The sequence below is a fragment of the Lineus longissimus genome, chromosome 11, assembly GCF_910592395.1.
Source record: "Lineus longissimus chromosome 11, tnLinLong1.2, whole genome shotgun sequence".
In the NCBI taxonomy this organism is placed as follows: domain Eukaryota; kingdom Metazoa; phylum Nemertea; class Pilidiophora; order Heteronemertea; family Lineidae; genus Lineus; species Lineus longissimus.
Genome location: NC_088318.1, coordinates 15,567,984 through 15,585,303, shown reverse-complemented (window position 1 = coordinate 15,585,303; position 17,320 = coordinate 15,567,984). Strand labels below are relative to the sequence as shown.

At 40.9% G+C, this 17,320-nt stretch overlaps 3 protein-coding genes across 3 annotated transcripts; 1 reads left to right on the top strand and 2 right to left on the bottom strand.

The window, feature by feature from the left end:
- Positions 1–69: 69 nt before the first annotated feature.
- LOC135495504 (gamma-soluble NSF attachment protein-like) lies at positions 70–5,130 on the bottom strand. The gene is made up of 9 exons (XM_064784223.1): positions 4,973–5,130; positions 4,302–4,369; positions 3,896–3,980; positions 3,457–3,474; positions 3,069–3,209; positions 2,804–2,870; positions 2,245–2,474; positions 1,857–1,986; positions 70–1,590 (listed from the first exon to the last, which is right to left on the bottom strand). The coding sequence occupies exons 1-9, from the start codon at positions 5,122–5,124 to the stop codon at positions 1,468–1,470; spliced, it is 1,014 nt and encodes a 337-aa protein (XP_064640293.1). The 5' UTR covers positions 5,125–5,130; the 3' UTR covers positions 70–1,467.
- A 309-nt stretch (positions 5,131–5,439) lies between these two features.
- LOC135495502 (protein asteroid homolog 1-like) lies at positions 5,440–9,331 on the top strand. The gene is made up of 2 exons (XM_064784221.1): positions 5,440–5,530; positions 6,068–9,331. The coding sequence occupies exon 2, from the start codon at positions 6,115–6,117 to the stop codon at positions 8,347–8,349; it is 2,235 nt and encodes a 744-aa protein (XP_064640291.1). The 5' UTR covers positions 5,440–5,530; positions 6,068–6,114; the 3' UTR covers positions 8,350–9,331.
- A 179-nt stretch (positions 9,332–9,510) lies between these two features.
- Positions 9,511–14,857, bottom strand: LOC135495503 (uncharacterized). Its single transcript, XM_064784222.1, has 2 exons — positions 14,694–14,857; positions 9,511–11,454 (listed from the first exon to the last, which is right to left on the bottom strand). The coding sequence occupies exon 2, from the start codon at positions 11,374–11,376 to the stop codon at positions 9,631–9,633; it is 1,746 nt and encodes a 581-aa protein (XP_064640292.1). The 5' UTR covers positions 11,377–11,454; positions 14,694–14,857; the 3' UTR covers positions 9,511–9,630.
- Between the last annotated feature and the right edge of the window lie 2,463 nt (positions 14,858–17,320).

The following is a 17,320-nucleotide window of genomic DNA, read 5'->3' as shown; positions in this document are numbered from 1 at the left end:
TGCATTAATGACTTGCCAAGGTTTGAATTCATTAGTTGAAGTAAGAAATCAACATAACCTTTCTACACGTATTTGTATATCATAATTTATTCATGGCCACATAAGAAATATACATTTATACACCGATGTACATCAATGCCAAAATTAGGCAAATTGTGAACTCAATATTTACACGCGATACAAGAAAATCTACATATACCCCGACACCTTCTCACCGCTAAACAATATATTGTAATGACCCAAGACAGTCAATTTAAAGCAAAGGTGCTTCACGATAATGCAGGGCCGGCACTGAGGAAGTTTATTACAGAGGACAGTTCTTGGATGTAGCGAACATGGACTCATTATCCTTTCAACTGTTCCGAGATGCAGATCATTCTGCAGTGACAACCCTACACAGGAGCTCTTTGGAGTCCATAATCTTTTATATGTACATATCTGGGCCTTGTATGAATCTATGAATGTATATCGGAACATAGCTGACCCTTCACAGGAACTGAATCACTTTACAGAAGTACTGCCCAAGCTACTACTAACGTTTCTCCTCCTTTAAAATATTAACTAACCTATCTTGATCAAATAATAAACTGAACTGCACAATCATCACACCAACATAGACTGCATACATGTAGTCCAATCCCTAGGTTACAAGAGAAATTCTTCTCTATTCTACATGTAAACTAGTACTAATTGTACAACATGCATAAGAAAAAAAACTCTTCTAACATTTTTGAATATGGGCCCTGAAAAAGATGCACTACATGGTACACTTTAAATTTACAGCTCAAACTAACGCTATACAACATACATGTATTTCAGAAGAATTTAACACCTGTTTGTGAACTTGTCTGAGTGCAACAATACTGTGGACTATGGAATGCATATCACAATGTGTATGCAAACATTTTTCCAGGACAGCATTTCACAAATAGAGAAATGTGTTTCTATTTTGCATAGATTCATGTTTGCGTAAGGGGCACCTTGAGAAATCAATGTCTCCAACCATTAACTTACTAGAACTTTGCTATACATTATCTACCAATACCTAACTTATATGACTGTGTAATATAAAGCTTCCAGTGAAGGCCTTGGGTACAACACATATGTAAGCACACATTCAAGGAAGTTTGTATCTTTCAGAAACTTAACAAATATACAACAACTTTGACCAACATATTTCCATGCACTATGTTCCACTATGAATCAATGTTACTGAAAGGGGGAGCCCCCAAGATTTCTGTACCTCCATCTGCTAAAATTCACAGCCAACAACTGGCTGGCATCAACAGAAGAGGTCCCAAATTGTTCGAAACACAAAGTTGACATTGTTGGAGTGGGGGATCAACCCAGAATAACTTTTGACATCCAATGATGGAGGATCACACACATTTGTCAACAATGTGTGCTGTCATACGTCCATATTTTGATGCTATGCTATTTCAGGTTATATATTGGATATGTCTTGCATTATTTTAGATCACACTCGTCATCCTCGTCATCGGGTGTTGTGACCACCTTTGCACCGGGTCCAGCACCTAAATGCACATTGCCTCCCGATGGTATTCTGAGGGCTCGCGCCAGCTTGGTGAACTGGAACAAAAATAGAGATTATCAGCTCCACCAGAATAAGAGACTACGTATGGCTGGTGAGAATCCCCACCCCGATGGTTAGACTAACCATCGCCACCTCTGATGCCCTATTTCATCATACCCGGTACTTTAAAACATACATTTTTTTCTGACATTTTGCACCTGATAACCAAAATATCTCAAACCTTTATTTGCAGGATTTGAGGTAACTAATTCCTGCTATAATCAAAGACCATATTGCTCGACTTATAAGCAAAATATTTTACCTCATTTTCCATGTATTTGAAAAGTGGCTTATTGAGAATCTCAGTCATGGTCTCTGGGTCCTCATTATCAAATGCATCTAATAACTCTCGAGTAGCATAGGCCTCATCACTGTCCTCAAATCCAGGGTACCTGCATCAGAAAGACAAAAGAATTTTTGAAATGGATGTCATTGATATGAGTTTTAACTGATGACGATCGCAGTGGGCTTTCAAGATGCGGAAATAACAATAACATGCCTATCTTCTATTTCAATGAGAAAATGACACTGCAAAAATCCTTTAACAGCAGGGCAAATTTGTCAATATAATGCTGTAAATGGTTGTTAATTGCAAAAAAGGCCTGAAAATTGGGCACTTTACATCATTCATTTTGGGTGATCATACTTACGTTGCTGCACTGTTAAAAACCTTATCCGCTGCAACAAAATCACTCCGTATGAGATGAACCATGACCATTGCCACGACCAGTTTGTGAGTCTGAGGGTAGTTTTCTGATTCTGCCATCAGTGAAATCTCTTTTTTCAATGCCTCTAGCGCTTCGTCGTACCGCCGCAGCCTCAAATGCAACCGCGCGATCTTTCCTACTGATTCAGCGGCTTGTCTGTGTTTGTCTTCCAGCTGAAAAATGGAATGACATGAAAGAAGAAATGACCAAAGTATACAAGCAGGTTGATCACTGAGTCACCTGTGGTTTTGTTCAAGAATTCGTGTGGACTAATAAACGCCACACACTCAAAATTTCACAACTCAATGACCTGTATGAGCCCCGTTTACAGTTAGGTCCTTCCCATCTGGCACTCCTACCTATCTTAAGTTGGGAGTGGCAGCTGCTGAGACTTACTGAGAACAACAGCTCCTATCAACAGCAAATCTTATTATCGAAATCAAAAGTGATTCTCTTGTGCACAGAAAGAAGACTGTGAAAACTAATACATGTAGCAACAAACCTCAGCAATGTCTGCTGCTCTGGAGTAGAAATATATTGCTCTATCTGGGTGTGACTGCTCAAGGATCCTGCAAGGAATTTGATTGTTAGAATTATTTGGGATTAGACTTAAAGAGCCTCATACAGTGGTCAAGCAAGCAATATGACTATGATCTCAACTGGATTAAGTGCTCCAGTAGACTGGTGAAAATTAAATCAAATGAAATAAAACTTTGCCTTTATATTCAGACAAAGAAAGATACACGGCTGTCAAAATTATTTCTTACTTCGCTATTTTTTCCATTGCTAACCCAGCAGTGTCGGGGGTCCCAGACTCGTGGTAGAGTGTTCCAGCTTGGTCAAATAACTCAGCAGCCTTGTCCATGTTTTTCATGTCTTTGTAGATGATGGCTGCAGCCTCTAAAGACCTCGCAAAAGAAAACAATTCGAAAATAAAGATCCATTGAAGAATTTATACTACAATGGCTCAAGCTGGCATCAATACTCCTCTGAAGATTTTGAATCAGCAGACGCAGAAACAAAATCTCTGGATTTGTATCCCGGTTACTCGTACGCATGAATAAGAACTCATATGAACTTGTTCATGTACATGCGTACTTGATGTCTGAACTTTATCATCGAGAAGGAAAATTGAAACTTCTCATTGATACTTACTTCCCAGCATGGAAGTATCTGTAGTTCTGTTAAGGAAAAAGGTGTGAGGTACTAATGACTAAAGATGCATTTGCCTTTTCATTGCTTTAATAAATGTTAACACTTTTCTCTGCTTGCTCAAACAACTAAGCACAGTTGTCAGGTACCCCAGACATAGACACAGGGGTCATCTATTCCATTTGTATGCATCCGTAGGGGCAGGGGGTTCAAAAATTTGGGCACCACTGTAAAAATCCTGACTTTTGTGTGTATATACTAAATGGACGGCCCCATACTGAACATCTCAATTGTAAAGACAAAGATGTCATAGAAGCATTAGGAAAGAAACAATGGCTAAGGGTATCCTGTGTTTGTTTAAAAGGATACGACTTATTCTGTCATAGAAGCATTAGGAAAGAAACAATGGCTAAGGGTATCCTGTGTTTGTTTTAAAGGATACGACTTATTCTCTCGTTGCATTTCTGCAGCCTTCATGTAGGCATCAATAGCCTTGTCGGTGAGTTTGACATTCTTGAAACAAACAGCTGGAAAAAGAAAATGAGAGTGAAGTGGTACATGACAATGCAGACAAGTAAGGGGTGGGTCATGAAAATTAATGTGCATTACAATCACAATCCACCTGATGCTCGGATTGGATTTGACACCCTCCCTCTCTCCCAACATGAAAATATTGGCATTTGGTGGCGTGATGTTTCTTACACTCAAATTTCTATGTTATCAAAAATTATCGATTACTTTAAACCCGTCCCCATTTTGAACATTATGTAGTTCAGATTGCGATGCAGAATAATGTACCATTATACGGACCAGTCCTAAGTTGCCACATCCCATCTAAAAAATATTACCTGCTTTTGAGTATTCTGCTGCAGCGCCATCAAAATCTGGCCTCCACTTGAACAGCCCGGTCTTCATGCTTAAAAAGGTTAAAGTAAAACAATGAACAAGAAAACCTTTTTGTTTTGCTGTGCTAAACTTAGTTTACTAATTGTGCAGCAGAAAATGAAAGCTTTACATTACAATAGACCTTCACGGTAAAAGATGCCAGACAATGGCTCGAGAGGCATTGTCTGGCGTCATTGCCCGTAAAAACCTATTGTAAAGATAGTTTATTTTGCAGACCCCAGGTGGTACTGGCATCTGGCAATGCCAATGCCATGGCATTGCCTACGCTCCGAGTGCTCGTTTCATTGCTGAAGAATAGTTCATGCGATTGGCACACAGTGACATCATGACACTGTGAAAAGACACTTTCTATTCTTCTTTTTATGAACTGCCCTAACTTCCTTCCTTATTTATGTCTAGTAATCATGGTAATGTAAAAAATCTACTTTTCCACTAATAATCTCAGTTCCACACAATTCTACCAGATGGCGCCACGCGTCTTTTCCTCAAAGAATTTTCAATTTGGCAGGCACTTGTTATAAATAGGCAAGACGGACGGAACCCAACTTATGTTATTCTGATACTCCCTACTTAAGCCATGGTGTACACCAAAGCTGAGGTCATAAACCGTTACCATTTTTCCGCAGCTTTGATATGTTCGTAGGCTTCCTGTTGTCGCCTGTCGTTGACAGCCATTTTGGACATCGTAAATAGTGTTCGATTACTAGCGCCGCGCTTGCGCGAGTAAGCGCCATGCCAGAGACCTCTATTAGCCAGCGTGTACATTCTGTCTGTGTACTACATCTTAATGAATATAGGTTGGTGAAAAAAGTACACCAAGGGTGCTTTAATTCCCACCAAATTTTATATGTGTGTGAAGAGGCTTTTATCGAAATAATAGTAAAAATTCAAAACATTCCAATACCGATTGCCTGAGAAAAATTGATTTGTGTACAGCATTGCCATCAAATCGTCACTCGCGGACTGATATGGGCCTATTAGAATACAAGTTCTAAACTGGCCAGTGAGACAATATTTCCTTGTCGCCAAAATCAAGAATGGCAAATTTACAATCTTGACACTAGAGGCGCTGATGTCGTTCCGGCACGAGATGCTAAATCGGATAGCCAGGAACTCCTGCACCTTGACCACGTGACCTACATCAGGGAATTACACTCACTCCGTCCGTTGTGTGAGTTATTATTATTGTGGTCCTTTATAAAGCGTCTCAGAAGGACTTATTGAGTCGAACTTCACTGAAAACTAATGATGTGTTGATGAGTTCAATGAATCCTTCAATCCCAATCAATGAATCCTTCAATTCCTTCCTTTTCTTGGCGAACTGACGTCCGACAATGAGTGGTCCGTTGTCGACGTGTCGGCCTACCAGCAATGCTGTGTCATGTGTGTGAACAGATCTATTTTTGGACGAAACTCAGTCCCTTACAAACTTTGGTCGATTTCGCCAGTGATGACACTGCTTCTAGGCTAAACCGCGACGTCCGCTGCAATTCAAGTTGCATATGATGCCAAATGAATTGTGACGACTTGTTTCACCGATCTTTTAGTGAACAGTGACCAGCCCACCAGGCACCAGGTAGAAATTTTCATTGCCAGGCCTCCACGTTTATAGTTCTGGACAACCCCATCTGCTGCAAGGATATGGTCAGAACTGGCATATTGCTAATGCTAGAATGACAATGACGAATTGTCCTCTTTGTTATTTCAGGTCTATCATCTTTGAAGTTCTACGCTAGGTCCCATCTGAACAGCATCATGGGTATCCCTGGCCTGACAACATTCATCAACATGAATCCCACCCTGTTTCAACCGTATAAACTCCATGGGACACAAGTTGTTATTGACGGATACAATTTGCTGCATGTCCTGTATTACGAATACCACATCAATCATCGATACTGTGGCAACTATGATCAATTTGCTAAAAACATTGAACATTACTTCAGCGCATTTTCCATCTGCGATGTCAAGCCTGTTATTGTATTTGACGGAGGTTATGAAAAGGATGATAGAAAGCTGCGGACGACTTTACGTCGTGCTCAGGAGCGAATCCATTTGGCTGGTTTCATATCACACGGAGGTAGTGGGAAAATCTTGCCAGTGTTGGCAGAAGTGACCTTTAAGAATGTTCTAGCAAAGCTAAATATATCTCACATGACCTGTAACTTTGAAGCAGATGACGAGTTGGCCGCTTTGGCGAATCATTGGGGTTGTCCGGTCATCAGTAACGATAGCGATTTCTTTGTATTTAATGTCCATGGTGGTTTTATTCCGCTAGACCATCTTACAGTCCAAGTTTCAAAGAACTCTGATGGCACTAAATACCTGGACACTCATATCTATAGGATAGAAACATTCGTCAAGCATTTCAAGTGTCGTGATGTACAGTTTGTGCCACTGTTGGCAACGTTACTTGGCAATGACTTCGTCGATGGGAGGAAATTTGAAAATTTCTTCAGCAATATCAAATTACCTCGGGTGAAGTCGAAAAGATTCACTGTACCGGCCAAAAATACGAAAATGGCTGGTTTACTGATATGGTTAGAAGATATGGACTCGGTTGAGGAAGCAGTTGAAACGATCTTGCAGTATTTCAAAAAAGATGACCGAGACTACTTTGAAAAGATAATTCTGCGATCCATAGATTCATACACAAAAATAGTTTCAAAGTTGCAGCACTTCTTCGAGGATCGAAAGGCAGCAATTTCTGAATGTGACAGTGATGTAAAAAGTTACAACGGTATTGATTTGCCTGTGTGGTTTCTGAGGGAATTTCGCCTCGGAAATCTTTCTTCGAGTTTGTTTAATGTCTTGGTGTTGCATCGTGTTATACCTCTTTGTCAGGTAGAAAATATGGAAGTCGTCAATGCCCACCAGTGTGCGTATGAAATTCGCCGCATTATATATGGTATTCTGCTCAAGAAGGAACAAGCACAAGACAATTTACCGGTAGAGATTCCAACAGAGACAGATTCGTTAGCAAAGGCAACTCGTGCCACTCATGTTGAAGAGTATACCCGAATAGGAAAGAAACTTACCAAGCATTGCATTGAGCCATGTTATGTTTTGCCTGGCGGTAATTCAGTGCCTCTGCTGCAGAATATTCCAGATCTGTCAAATGAAATTCGTACATCTGTGCTGTTTGATGCGTTCGGCTTGAAAGTGTGTGACTTTGAAGAGATACCAGATGAACTTCGTCTTGTGCTGGCATGTACAGTCGTTTGGTTGAGGTCTTCAAACCCTAAGGTGACAAAAGAACATCTCCAGGGCTTGCTTGTGAGTGTTTTAAAGCTGTTAGTTATCGAACCTGCTCTGCAGGAAGTTAGTGGTAATTTGGATACTGAATTAGAACTTTCAAGTGACATGTATGATCTTCGAGGTAAAATCTTTGATGCATGTAGTATTGAAGAAATCAAGGCAGCGAAGATTAGAATTGATAAAACAGTTCGTCTCCCTCACCATGATAGTATGTGTGCTGAAGTTGTGCATGGGTTTGCCCAATGGCATGCCTGTCTTCTCAGTGCTGTGCATTTGAACCAGTTGCTACTGCGCCCAGTACCCCAGCCTGACCCAGCTAGAATCTACAATGGAACTGTAGCGTATGCTTTTTGTAAAGAACTGACCTTAAGAAAGGACCCATGCCTCTATGTGTCCGAGGTGCTTGGTCGCAGGACTAAGTTGACAGAAATCTACAATAATTGGATGCAGTTCTGTTTGAATCTAGTTGATGAGGATGTTTTCTATTCAACTGTCTCCACACGAAAAAAGGGCTCTAAAAAAGGGAAGAAAAAGGACTCTAAAGGAAAGGTGAATGTCGTGGCTGGCACTAGTGGCAGTCCGAGTGGGGGTGGGGATGCGCGGATTAAGAAGAAAGCTTCCAAGGGAGTGCAGAATCAAGTCCACAAATCATGTAATTTGAGCAACAAGTTCAGCATGCTGGCCTTGAGTGATGACAGCGCAAGTGAAGGAGAAATTCCTGATCATATCTGATGCACGATGTAGGTCTGTAAGGGTGTCCCACCCTTCTACTGCAATAAGTGTGTCATGAAAGTAGAACATCCACTTTGGCCTACAGGGGGCACATGTGTGTCCTAAATTGAACACATCCACTTGGTCCATGAAGCTAACATTGTGTTATTTATTCATGTGTGTTAGCTTCATGCTTGGGCCACGAGGGGGCATAGTTGAAGTTTGAAGTTCCATTCTAACTCTCATCTCACATTGTTAGATAAATGGCGTTGGTAAATTCAATATGCATTTTTACTTGGGACTGGGAGGTTTTGTGACACTACAAATAACTGAGTACGACGGTCTATATCTCATCAAGCCTTGTGCAAATTCATTGATGCAACACTCGTAGTGCAAGGAAACTGGGTATTAAAAAAATTGCTGTCAATAAAACTAATTTACTTCATGTATTATACTAGTTGTGTACTATGTTGATCGTAAGCTTTGTAAAATGTGCCTATTGAGGGTTTGAGTTGCGCTTATTATGATTTCCTGCCAATGCTGTAAATTGTCACCTCAGGCCTAAGGGAATCAATAGACAACTGTGTTACCATGATTAATGAAGTACTAGAACATGTACAATTTACTTATTTTCTTGAAAGTATACTCTCAAGAGATTGTATACTAAATTGAAAATGACCCGTTAGAAGGGTCAGATACACCAATTACCGGTACTAATAAAATTCCCTGAAAGACAAAAATCAAGTCTGTATTTATTGAGTTAGCATCATTTTCTGTCGAGGATGGTTAGTTGATCGGTCTTTCTTCTCGAATGAGATGTAGGTATGTCACTGCTGTCGTTTGAAAGATGAAAAACGATGAGAAAGAATTAATATTTCCTGGTTATCAGAATGATGCTTAATCAGAGTAACAGAGGAGCTGGAGTTGCCTGATGTGTGTCTTCACAATGTATTGTTGTGTTTCAAATCTTGTCTCTTGGTGATTCGGAGATAGTTCGTCTGTTACGACTGTACCGGTACTACCGGGGTAATCATGATCTGGATGAAAGATGACTATTCTATTGTAATAAAGATATCTTCAGATCGCAAATACTCCTAGTAAGTAGTCTAGTGCTTTATTGTAAAAACATTGAAAATCCAAAGAATGGTTGGTAACTATTTCAGAAAAGTGCGAATTGTGCGACTTGAATCCACATTTTGCAATAAGATTTGTGTCCCATAACAAGTAACAGACAGTAATTTGCCATTGTTGTATTATCTTTGATACGTTTAACAGTGTCAAAATGGCTCACAAACATAATGTCTATTTTGCAACTGTTATTGCAACATGATCGTAATGTTTGAATTTCCGCATCAGCTTCCAAAGCCATCTTGCATAGCGGTCCTCCACCAGGAAACATACATCAAGGACTCTGATCAGTTGAATGGCTTTCCTCTCATTGTCGTTACTACAAATGAGACTGGACATAACCGCGATGAGATAATTCATTAGGAGGATATTCCCAATGAAATAATGCAGATAATGTCCCACTCTGATGTACCACTCGGGCGTGACGCCGAAACTGATAATATTCTGACTCAAGAGGAACATGGCGTAGAGGCCATCGTCCACTGTTTGGAATTCTGCCATGTGCGTTTCGGCCGTCATGAAAAATATGGTAAAGGTGAGCTCAATAAGGAGCTGGAGGGCACTGAATTTCAGCATTGCGGTGATCATTCTTTGGAGTGTTATGGCAAAGTAACCAAAGACTGGTAATGGTTCCAGGATGTACAATACCCCCATAAGGATGAATGGAAGGTTTATCGACTTTAGGTAAAGTATGACATTTGTGCTAGACGCATTTTTCACCAAGTAAAACCAACAACCACCCAGTACCCCGCTGAGGCACAAAACCATCTGGCAGATGCGGTAAAACCGGGTGTAGGCGACGTACGAACTTCGTTGAGGAATTCTGCGCAGTAACCTCGATTCCTTATCCAGTAAACGTACGAAGAGTTCCAGTAAGTCATGAACGAGAAATATAACGGAGAAAAGCATTGCAAATCCTGTAAAATACATCAGCAGTTTTAACATGATATTTGGATCTCGGCCGGGCTTCACGTATTTGTCGGAGCATGCCCAGTGCAGTGGTATGTGGTCCTGGTAAGAGATGTTTCGCATAACTGCACAACCTCCTAGAGCCATTGCCTTGAACGAGCGCGGGTCGATTAGAAGGTAGAAAAAGAGGAACACCACCTTGCAAACAAACCAAAGTAGGATGAACGGCCAGCTTTGCATTTTCTTTCTCTGAGACCAAGCCTTGATTACTGGCATTTGAATGACACCGTACTCAATGAAGCTTGCCATCTGGTCGTTTTCCATGTATCGAAGCAAGCGTAATGGCGACCGAATCTCCCGGCGCCAGTTTCGGTTGTTCTCATAGACATCCATATCGTACGTTACGTAATTCGTCAACCCGACTGTCCCAGCCGGTTTTTCATACACCCCTTCAGTCTCCATTATTGCGCGAAAGATTCCGAAAGCACCCAACCTCACTGCCAACTCAACAGGCCGCATATGATCGTTGGCTTCAGTAAAGAGTAAAACTCTCAATTTTTCTAACTCGATATTTTTGCGGATGTCTAAGTACGTGCCTAGAATCTGACCCTCCCTATCTCGATATTCCGCCGTGGCTATTATCATGGCGTGGATACAGTTACAGCTATTCTCCTCGGCTTGAGTGACAGGAGCGCCATCTCGGAGCAACTTCATAAAGACACCACGTGATCCGAAAGCGGCCGCAAGAATCAATGGCCGACGAAAATCCGAGCAATAATTTATGTTTCTCCAATTGTTAGTCTTATGCACTCCTCCACCGACATTGGCGTACACAAAATGTCCATTTACAAGTTTCTCTTTCTGCTCACTGAGTGCAGCCATAAGGCTGTCATAACCAGTAACGTCATCATTTTTCAAAATATCAAACCAATCGGAGAATGCCGTGAGTGGCATCATGTTGTCCCATGGCTCAGAGCGGTATCTATTTTGGAGGCCATCGTGACGAGTCATGTTGACCGATTCTCCCTGTATGATCGAAGTCGGTTGAAGATTTTTTGGGGGCCCTATCGCTGGCTGGCTGCTCTCACCCTGAAAGATATAAGGAAGATAGTTGCACTGATCGATTAAATAATATTTCACCATGTCAGGCTCCTATCACTGAGTTGTCCATTCATGAATATGCTGCAGAATCACATGCCCACTTTAATGACGGTGAACATCGATCCTAAAGTCATCCTTTTTGAAGAATGGATATATACGCTGCACAACGCCGGTAGATTAGCATGCAGAATCACTACGGTACTACTAATGGACAGTTAATAACATTTTCGAAAGGTGCAGATGAAAATACAGACACTCCCCTCATTAAAAGAGCAGGACAAGCATGATACTTCCACCAGCAAGAACCCAAAGCCCAACAAGATAACCGAAAAAAGTTAGACAAGATGTCTTTAATTCGGTTGAGTAGTTTTAGCTCCAGCGCCAATTTTGTAAAGCGAAGTCGGGGACCATTTCCTTCACTTAATCAAGACATGTTTTAAACTTGTGATGTGGCTCAAGAAAGTAGGGGTACATCCGGCGTTCCTTCCATCTTTGATAGAAAAACTGTTCAGGACTGAAGTATACTCAGCTGTCATGATGCCACCAATTCCCCCCAAATGTATTGCCGTTTTGTTGAAAGACAATTTCTAGAGGTTAATAGCTTTCATAAGGAAACGAGCGTACGAAAGTGACAGATCAACTTTGAAGATGGCCGAGTAAATGGAGGCAATATAGAGTTGCTCCTCATGCGAGTTGTTTAAATAATGTGGTCACTCTAATTACTCGATTTTTGTAGCTGAAGCAACAACCGGTAATTGGTTTCTCTCATGGCAGTGCATCGAAAAGATGAGCACCTCGTATGGCAAGGTTTGCGCGGCATTATGCTCGTAATTTGGTCGGGACAACCTTTCCTTTGACCATGACAATATGAGCAGAGTGGTTTTACTTCGCACTGCGTCGCGACGTCTCTACACAATATCCGAAGATCACTTCAGTAAATAATGTTCGCTTACGTCACAGTATTGAAAGAAACCACACCTCAGCAAAGTAAGTTCTCCTTTAATAACTGGTGATATTTTCGAAGTATACATCCAAGGCAATGCGGTTGATTTTGCAGGATATCAATACTATGTTCTCGGGCTTAATTTGTGAAGAAGACTTATTATTTTGTTGCTCATGATGATGAATGAATCTCAGTTCAATGTAAAAATCTGGTTCCTTCGTGGATGGATACCATTTTTTTCATATTAAAGAGACTGCCAAGAGTCTCCTGGTGGGTTGGAGTTACTGCTGGGGTCCCAAACCGAGTACTGTTGATCGTGCAACATCACAAACACTACCAACGCTACCCTATCAATTAAATAAACACACTTTGTATCTGAATTATCGTCTACTGCTCACCAAGTAAATACTATAAATCATCAAGGATAAATATTGAAAATCGATGTGTTCCCATAACTATGTATTTGCATAAACAATGACTAGCAATGAGAAATTATATTTGTTGGTCAGAAGCGGGGTTAGGTTCGAAGCTGTGTTTACACAGAAGCGATGAGAGTGTATACACTGTTCAGCTCTTTTACGATATGTACCCTGATAGCATACATACTTGATGATATACATCAACACCATAAAATATAAATTCTTGTCATGCTCACTACTCTAGAGAGTAGTTAAACAAATAAACAATTTTAGAATTGCTCATCTGTCATTCTACTGAATGGCGATTTTTTAGAAATTGCAATTGGGAATTCCATCAAGGCAGATTATCTCTTGATTCTTTTTCACCCGTTTCACCAGTAAACTCTTTTTCTGAAAGTGTTTGACGTTTTCCGAATTTTTTTCTCAACTTTTAGTTTAATTTCGTTATTTTTGAATGCGCAATTCCTGGCGCGTGAAATTTTTCGCGTCTCCTGCGTACACGGTGGACTTTTTCAAAACTACGCCTAGCATAGTTTCAATTTGTTCGATTCCCTATCGCACCCAAATGGTGTGCAGATGATGATACAGCGTACAAATTCATTTATAATTCACCAAATTTCAATTCATTAACTTCCATTTAACTTGAACAGCCATGACACACAAATTAGATATATATGTGGCTTTGCAGGGTTGCCAAGCTGCGGGCATTACACTAAGGTCCCACTGGGCAATTTCACGAGGGGACATGTACAAAGCAACGTTTTAAACTGCACAAAAGTATTCTAATTGCTAATATGAACCTGTCTCCGACCACACACCAGCATGCCAATTACATCCATTGACTCCACATACGGTTTATAGTCAAGTAAAATCATAATATATGAGGCCGTCCGAAGGGGTCCGATAACATTTCATTCAAGTTACTTGGAAAGGCCCTACCTGCGACAGTTCTCTGGTTACATTATTTTGATTGTATGAAATTATAGGTATATCACGATATCAATGTATATACGAGCACAACAAGCTTCAAAGAAAAATCACATCCCAGACGGAAACGAGAGGAACACACTTGGTTGCTTTTTCCTGCAGCATGGTGGCTGCGTTTTCTAGCAGCTTGGTACAGTATAGGCTTAAAGGGAAACTCGGTTCGTAATTACTGGTGGTCCAGGAAAATAGAAATGCAGTTATACACAATGCATCAGTGCAGTTATATAATGCACACGAATTTGCTGAAACTTGGTAATTTGTATATCTGTCTTCACAATGGCAATGTTGAAGTTTGTATTTACTACCTATTTACAGAATGGGAAACTAACGAATTCAATTTCAAATTTCAAATTGATAACGAATTTATTAACTTCATCAAGACACTATAGGTCCTCTCTAATAAGGACAGCATTTGTCTGTCCCGAGGAAGTTCTGCACTTTTCTTGCTTATGGTCTTGAGTTATATTCAGTGTACATACATGTATTTTAGAGCATGAATAACAATTATAAACAAATTCTTACCTTGATATTGATGGATCAATCAGCAATTTTCAACTTCCTGCAGTTCGGGCCTCGTCCTCTCTGATGCATCTTGACCCGCAATGTTTTGAGATCGATAGTCGCGATGCAAACGCATGAGAGTCAGGATGCTATGATGGAGCTTGGTATTGAGGGATAACAATTATAAACAAATTCGTACCTTGATATTGATGGATCAATCAGCAATTTTCAACTTCCTGCAGTTCGGGCCTCGTCCTCTCTGATGCATCTTGACCCGCAATGTTTTGAGATCGATAGTCGCGACGCAAACGCATGAGAGTCAGGATGCTCTGATGGAGCTTGGTATTGATGGATAACAATTATAAACAAATTCGTACCTTGATATTGATGGATCAATCATCAATTTTCAACTTCCTGCAGTTCGGGCCTCGTCCTCTGATGCATCTTGACCCGCAATGTTTTGAGATCGAAAGTCGTGACGCAAACGCATGAGAGTCAGGATGCTCTGATGGAGCTTGGTGCTGGTTACTCACACCGCTGATCGATAACAACAGACTGGTGGCGATGCCTGGTTGTTAGCTGTCGACTTGTGGTGGCTACTAGTTGTGTATGCTACATTCGGCTCTGATGCAACAACCTACCGGCGCATCAACAGTCCTTAAAATTTCGAGTAAAAAAGAGCATAAGGCCATGGGAATGATTAATCCGGTTTACCATTGGAGAGATGTAAAAAGATGATGAGGCATTTTTCATTTTTCATCATTTATTATCGGTTTACAGCCTGGTGATTTACTGGTTAAAACACGTGATTCGGCAAGTTCCAGTGAATGGAAATCGGGTCAGTCATCAACATGGTGATGCCGTCTTGTATAGAATCACGATTTCTGTCGTCGAATGCGATTTTGTGCATGTTATAGTGTTGGCATACTATAGTCCAGTGTTCTCCCAAGCGCCTATAATATAAATATCGAGTGGTTCTGGTGCAGTTTCTGGTTCTGGAGATGTTTTAACACCTGGACCACCAATTTATTTTATCCGGACATATTAAGAATCCAACAGTCAATATTCTCCCGATATTTCCGTCAATTTCATGAGCAGATATAACTGTTTTGCATAGATGTTTAATGATGGTTCATTTCTAATGTAGGCGGATAATCACCTAAAACGCGGCTCTAAAACTTCATGATCATGATCATTATCAATTCTGAACCATCAGAGTTACTCGGTCCATTACCTCCCCTCATACATGTCATAAGTCATAATGCATATATATGGCTAAATGCACAGCTCAACCCCGCACTTTTCAAAATCGCCGTCGTCGAGTGAAATGAAGTTTTCAGTCAATACTCTCAAGAGGTAATACTCCACTGTAATAACCTCAAATTTTAAATCGTTAATCTGAAAATTCTTCCTTCTTGGTTTTATGAGTTTATTAGTATTTCTTTTTCCTTGCATCTCGACTGACCAGTAGCTTAAACACTTTCCCCCTGCTGGCCCTTGCAAAACAAACACCGTAGCTGTCTTCAACTGCGATCACACTGTTGAGCAGACGTAAAGAGACCATGATCTTCTTGTCGCTGTCGCTACCAGTGAGCGCCTCGGACATCACAGCTATCAGGTAATTAATCACCAGAATACTTGATAAGTAGAAAAATGCCATGTGGACGCAACATAAATAAAATGGCGGCTTTTCGCCGAAGTCTATCATATTTAAATCGAGTTTGAATACTGAATAGAAACTGTGGAATATGTCACCAAAGATATCATTGTACTCTTCCGATTCGCCTAACGCATCATAGAAATAAAATGCAAAGACGATTTTGATGCCTAAGTGAAAGAATAGAAAACGCAGCAAGACCCAGAGCATTTTCTGTAGCGATATCGCAAAGGTCCGTATCCCGTTAACCAGCTCCACCACACTCATTATACTGATTATGGAAAGTCCCAAACTAAGACCTTTTGTTGTGCGGATAATGTACAGGACAACGGACTGGCTGTCGATTAGGAATATGGATATATAGATGGAGGAAAAGAGAGAAGCTATGATGAAGTTGTTGATGTCATAGAAACAAGTGTACGAAATGAAGTCACTTTTATCTCTGTTGTAGATGGGCATGAGCGATTCTTTCCTTTCCTTGTCACAAGCATGGTAAATCCAGGATAGAATGTGACAACACACTTCAGAAATGGATATCCAGAGGATTATCACCAACAGTGCAAAACTTAGTATGAAGTTCCCGTGAGAGAAGCAGGAATCGTTTGATGTGGCCCATGCGCCAAAGCTTTTATTACCGAAGTTGCATTTCGTTGGTCGAACGGCTCCTGTTGAATTGGAAATAGCCGATGACAGTGATAGCACCGATGTGCCCGCAATTACCTTGCGAGCGACGGTGTCTACCATCAGAAGTCCTATCAAATAGAATAATCGCACTCCTGCCAAGAAATAAAGCACGGGTTTACACCGTTGGTACTTCAATTCCATCCACGCCTGTACGGCAGGCGACTCCAACGCATTGCTGTCCTTCAAACTGTCTAAATGTCCCTTTTTGGCCCGGGCTAAATACCTCATGGGGGAATGCAGAACGCGCAACCTCTCTAACCTATCTTCATATTCTGTGACATCAAAAAGGGCGTGATCGAAAACTCCAGCATTGGCGATTGTTTCCATGCGGACGCCCTCAGTTTCCAGGATGGCGACAAACATGCCGAACACCCCAAGTCTGCTCGCCAGTTCAAGGGGCCTCAACCCGTAAACATCTTCTGCAGTCAGCAATCGACGTTTATCATACAAAGTTATGTATTCTAATGATTTATTGTACATCTTGACAAACTTGTGCTCCTTATTTGACATGTACGCTGCAGAAATTACAAGAACATGGGCGTAGTTAACACGGAAATCTTCTTCAGGTTTGCTGGGATTTGCTCCACCGAGTAACATTCGTGCCATGACCTTCTGCGACCCAAATGCAGCTGCCAATGTCAACGGGTGACAAAAACAACAAGA

Bases quoted from the DNA above. Each gene is read 5' to 3' on its own strand.
- LOC135495503 (XM_064784222.1), bottom strand. From the start codon at position 11,376: ATGACTCGTCACGATGGCCTCCAAAATAGATACCGCTCTGAGCCATGG.
- LOC135495504 (XM_064784223.1), bottom strand. From the start codon at position 5,124: ATGTACACGCTGGCTAATAGAGGTCTCTGGCATGGCGCTTACTCGCGC. The intron at 3,981-4,301 runs GTAATATTTTTT...TTCTTTTTCCAG, and splicing joins AGCAGAATACTCAAAAGCAG to CTGTTTGTTTCAAGAATGTC. The intron at 2,475-2,803 runs GTTTGTTGCTAC...TCCATTTTTCAG, and splicing joins GAGCAGCAGACATTGCTGAG to CTGGAAGACAAACACAGACA.
- LOC135495502 (XM_064784221.1), top strand. From the start codon at position 6,115: ATGGGTATCCCTGGCCTGACAACATTCATCAACATGAATCCCACCCTG.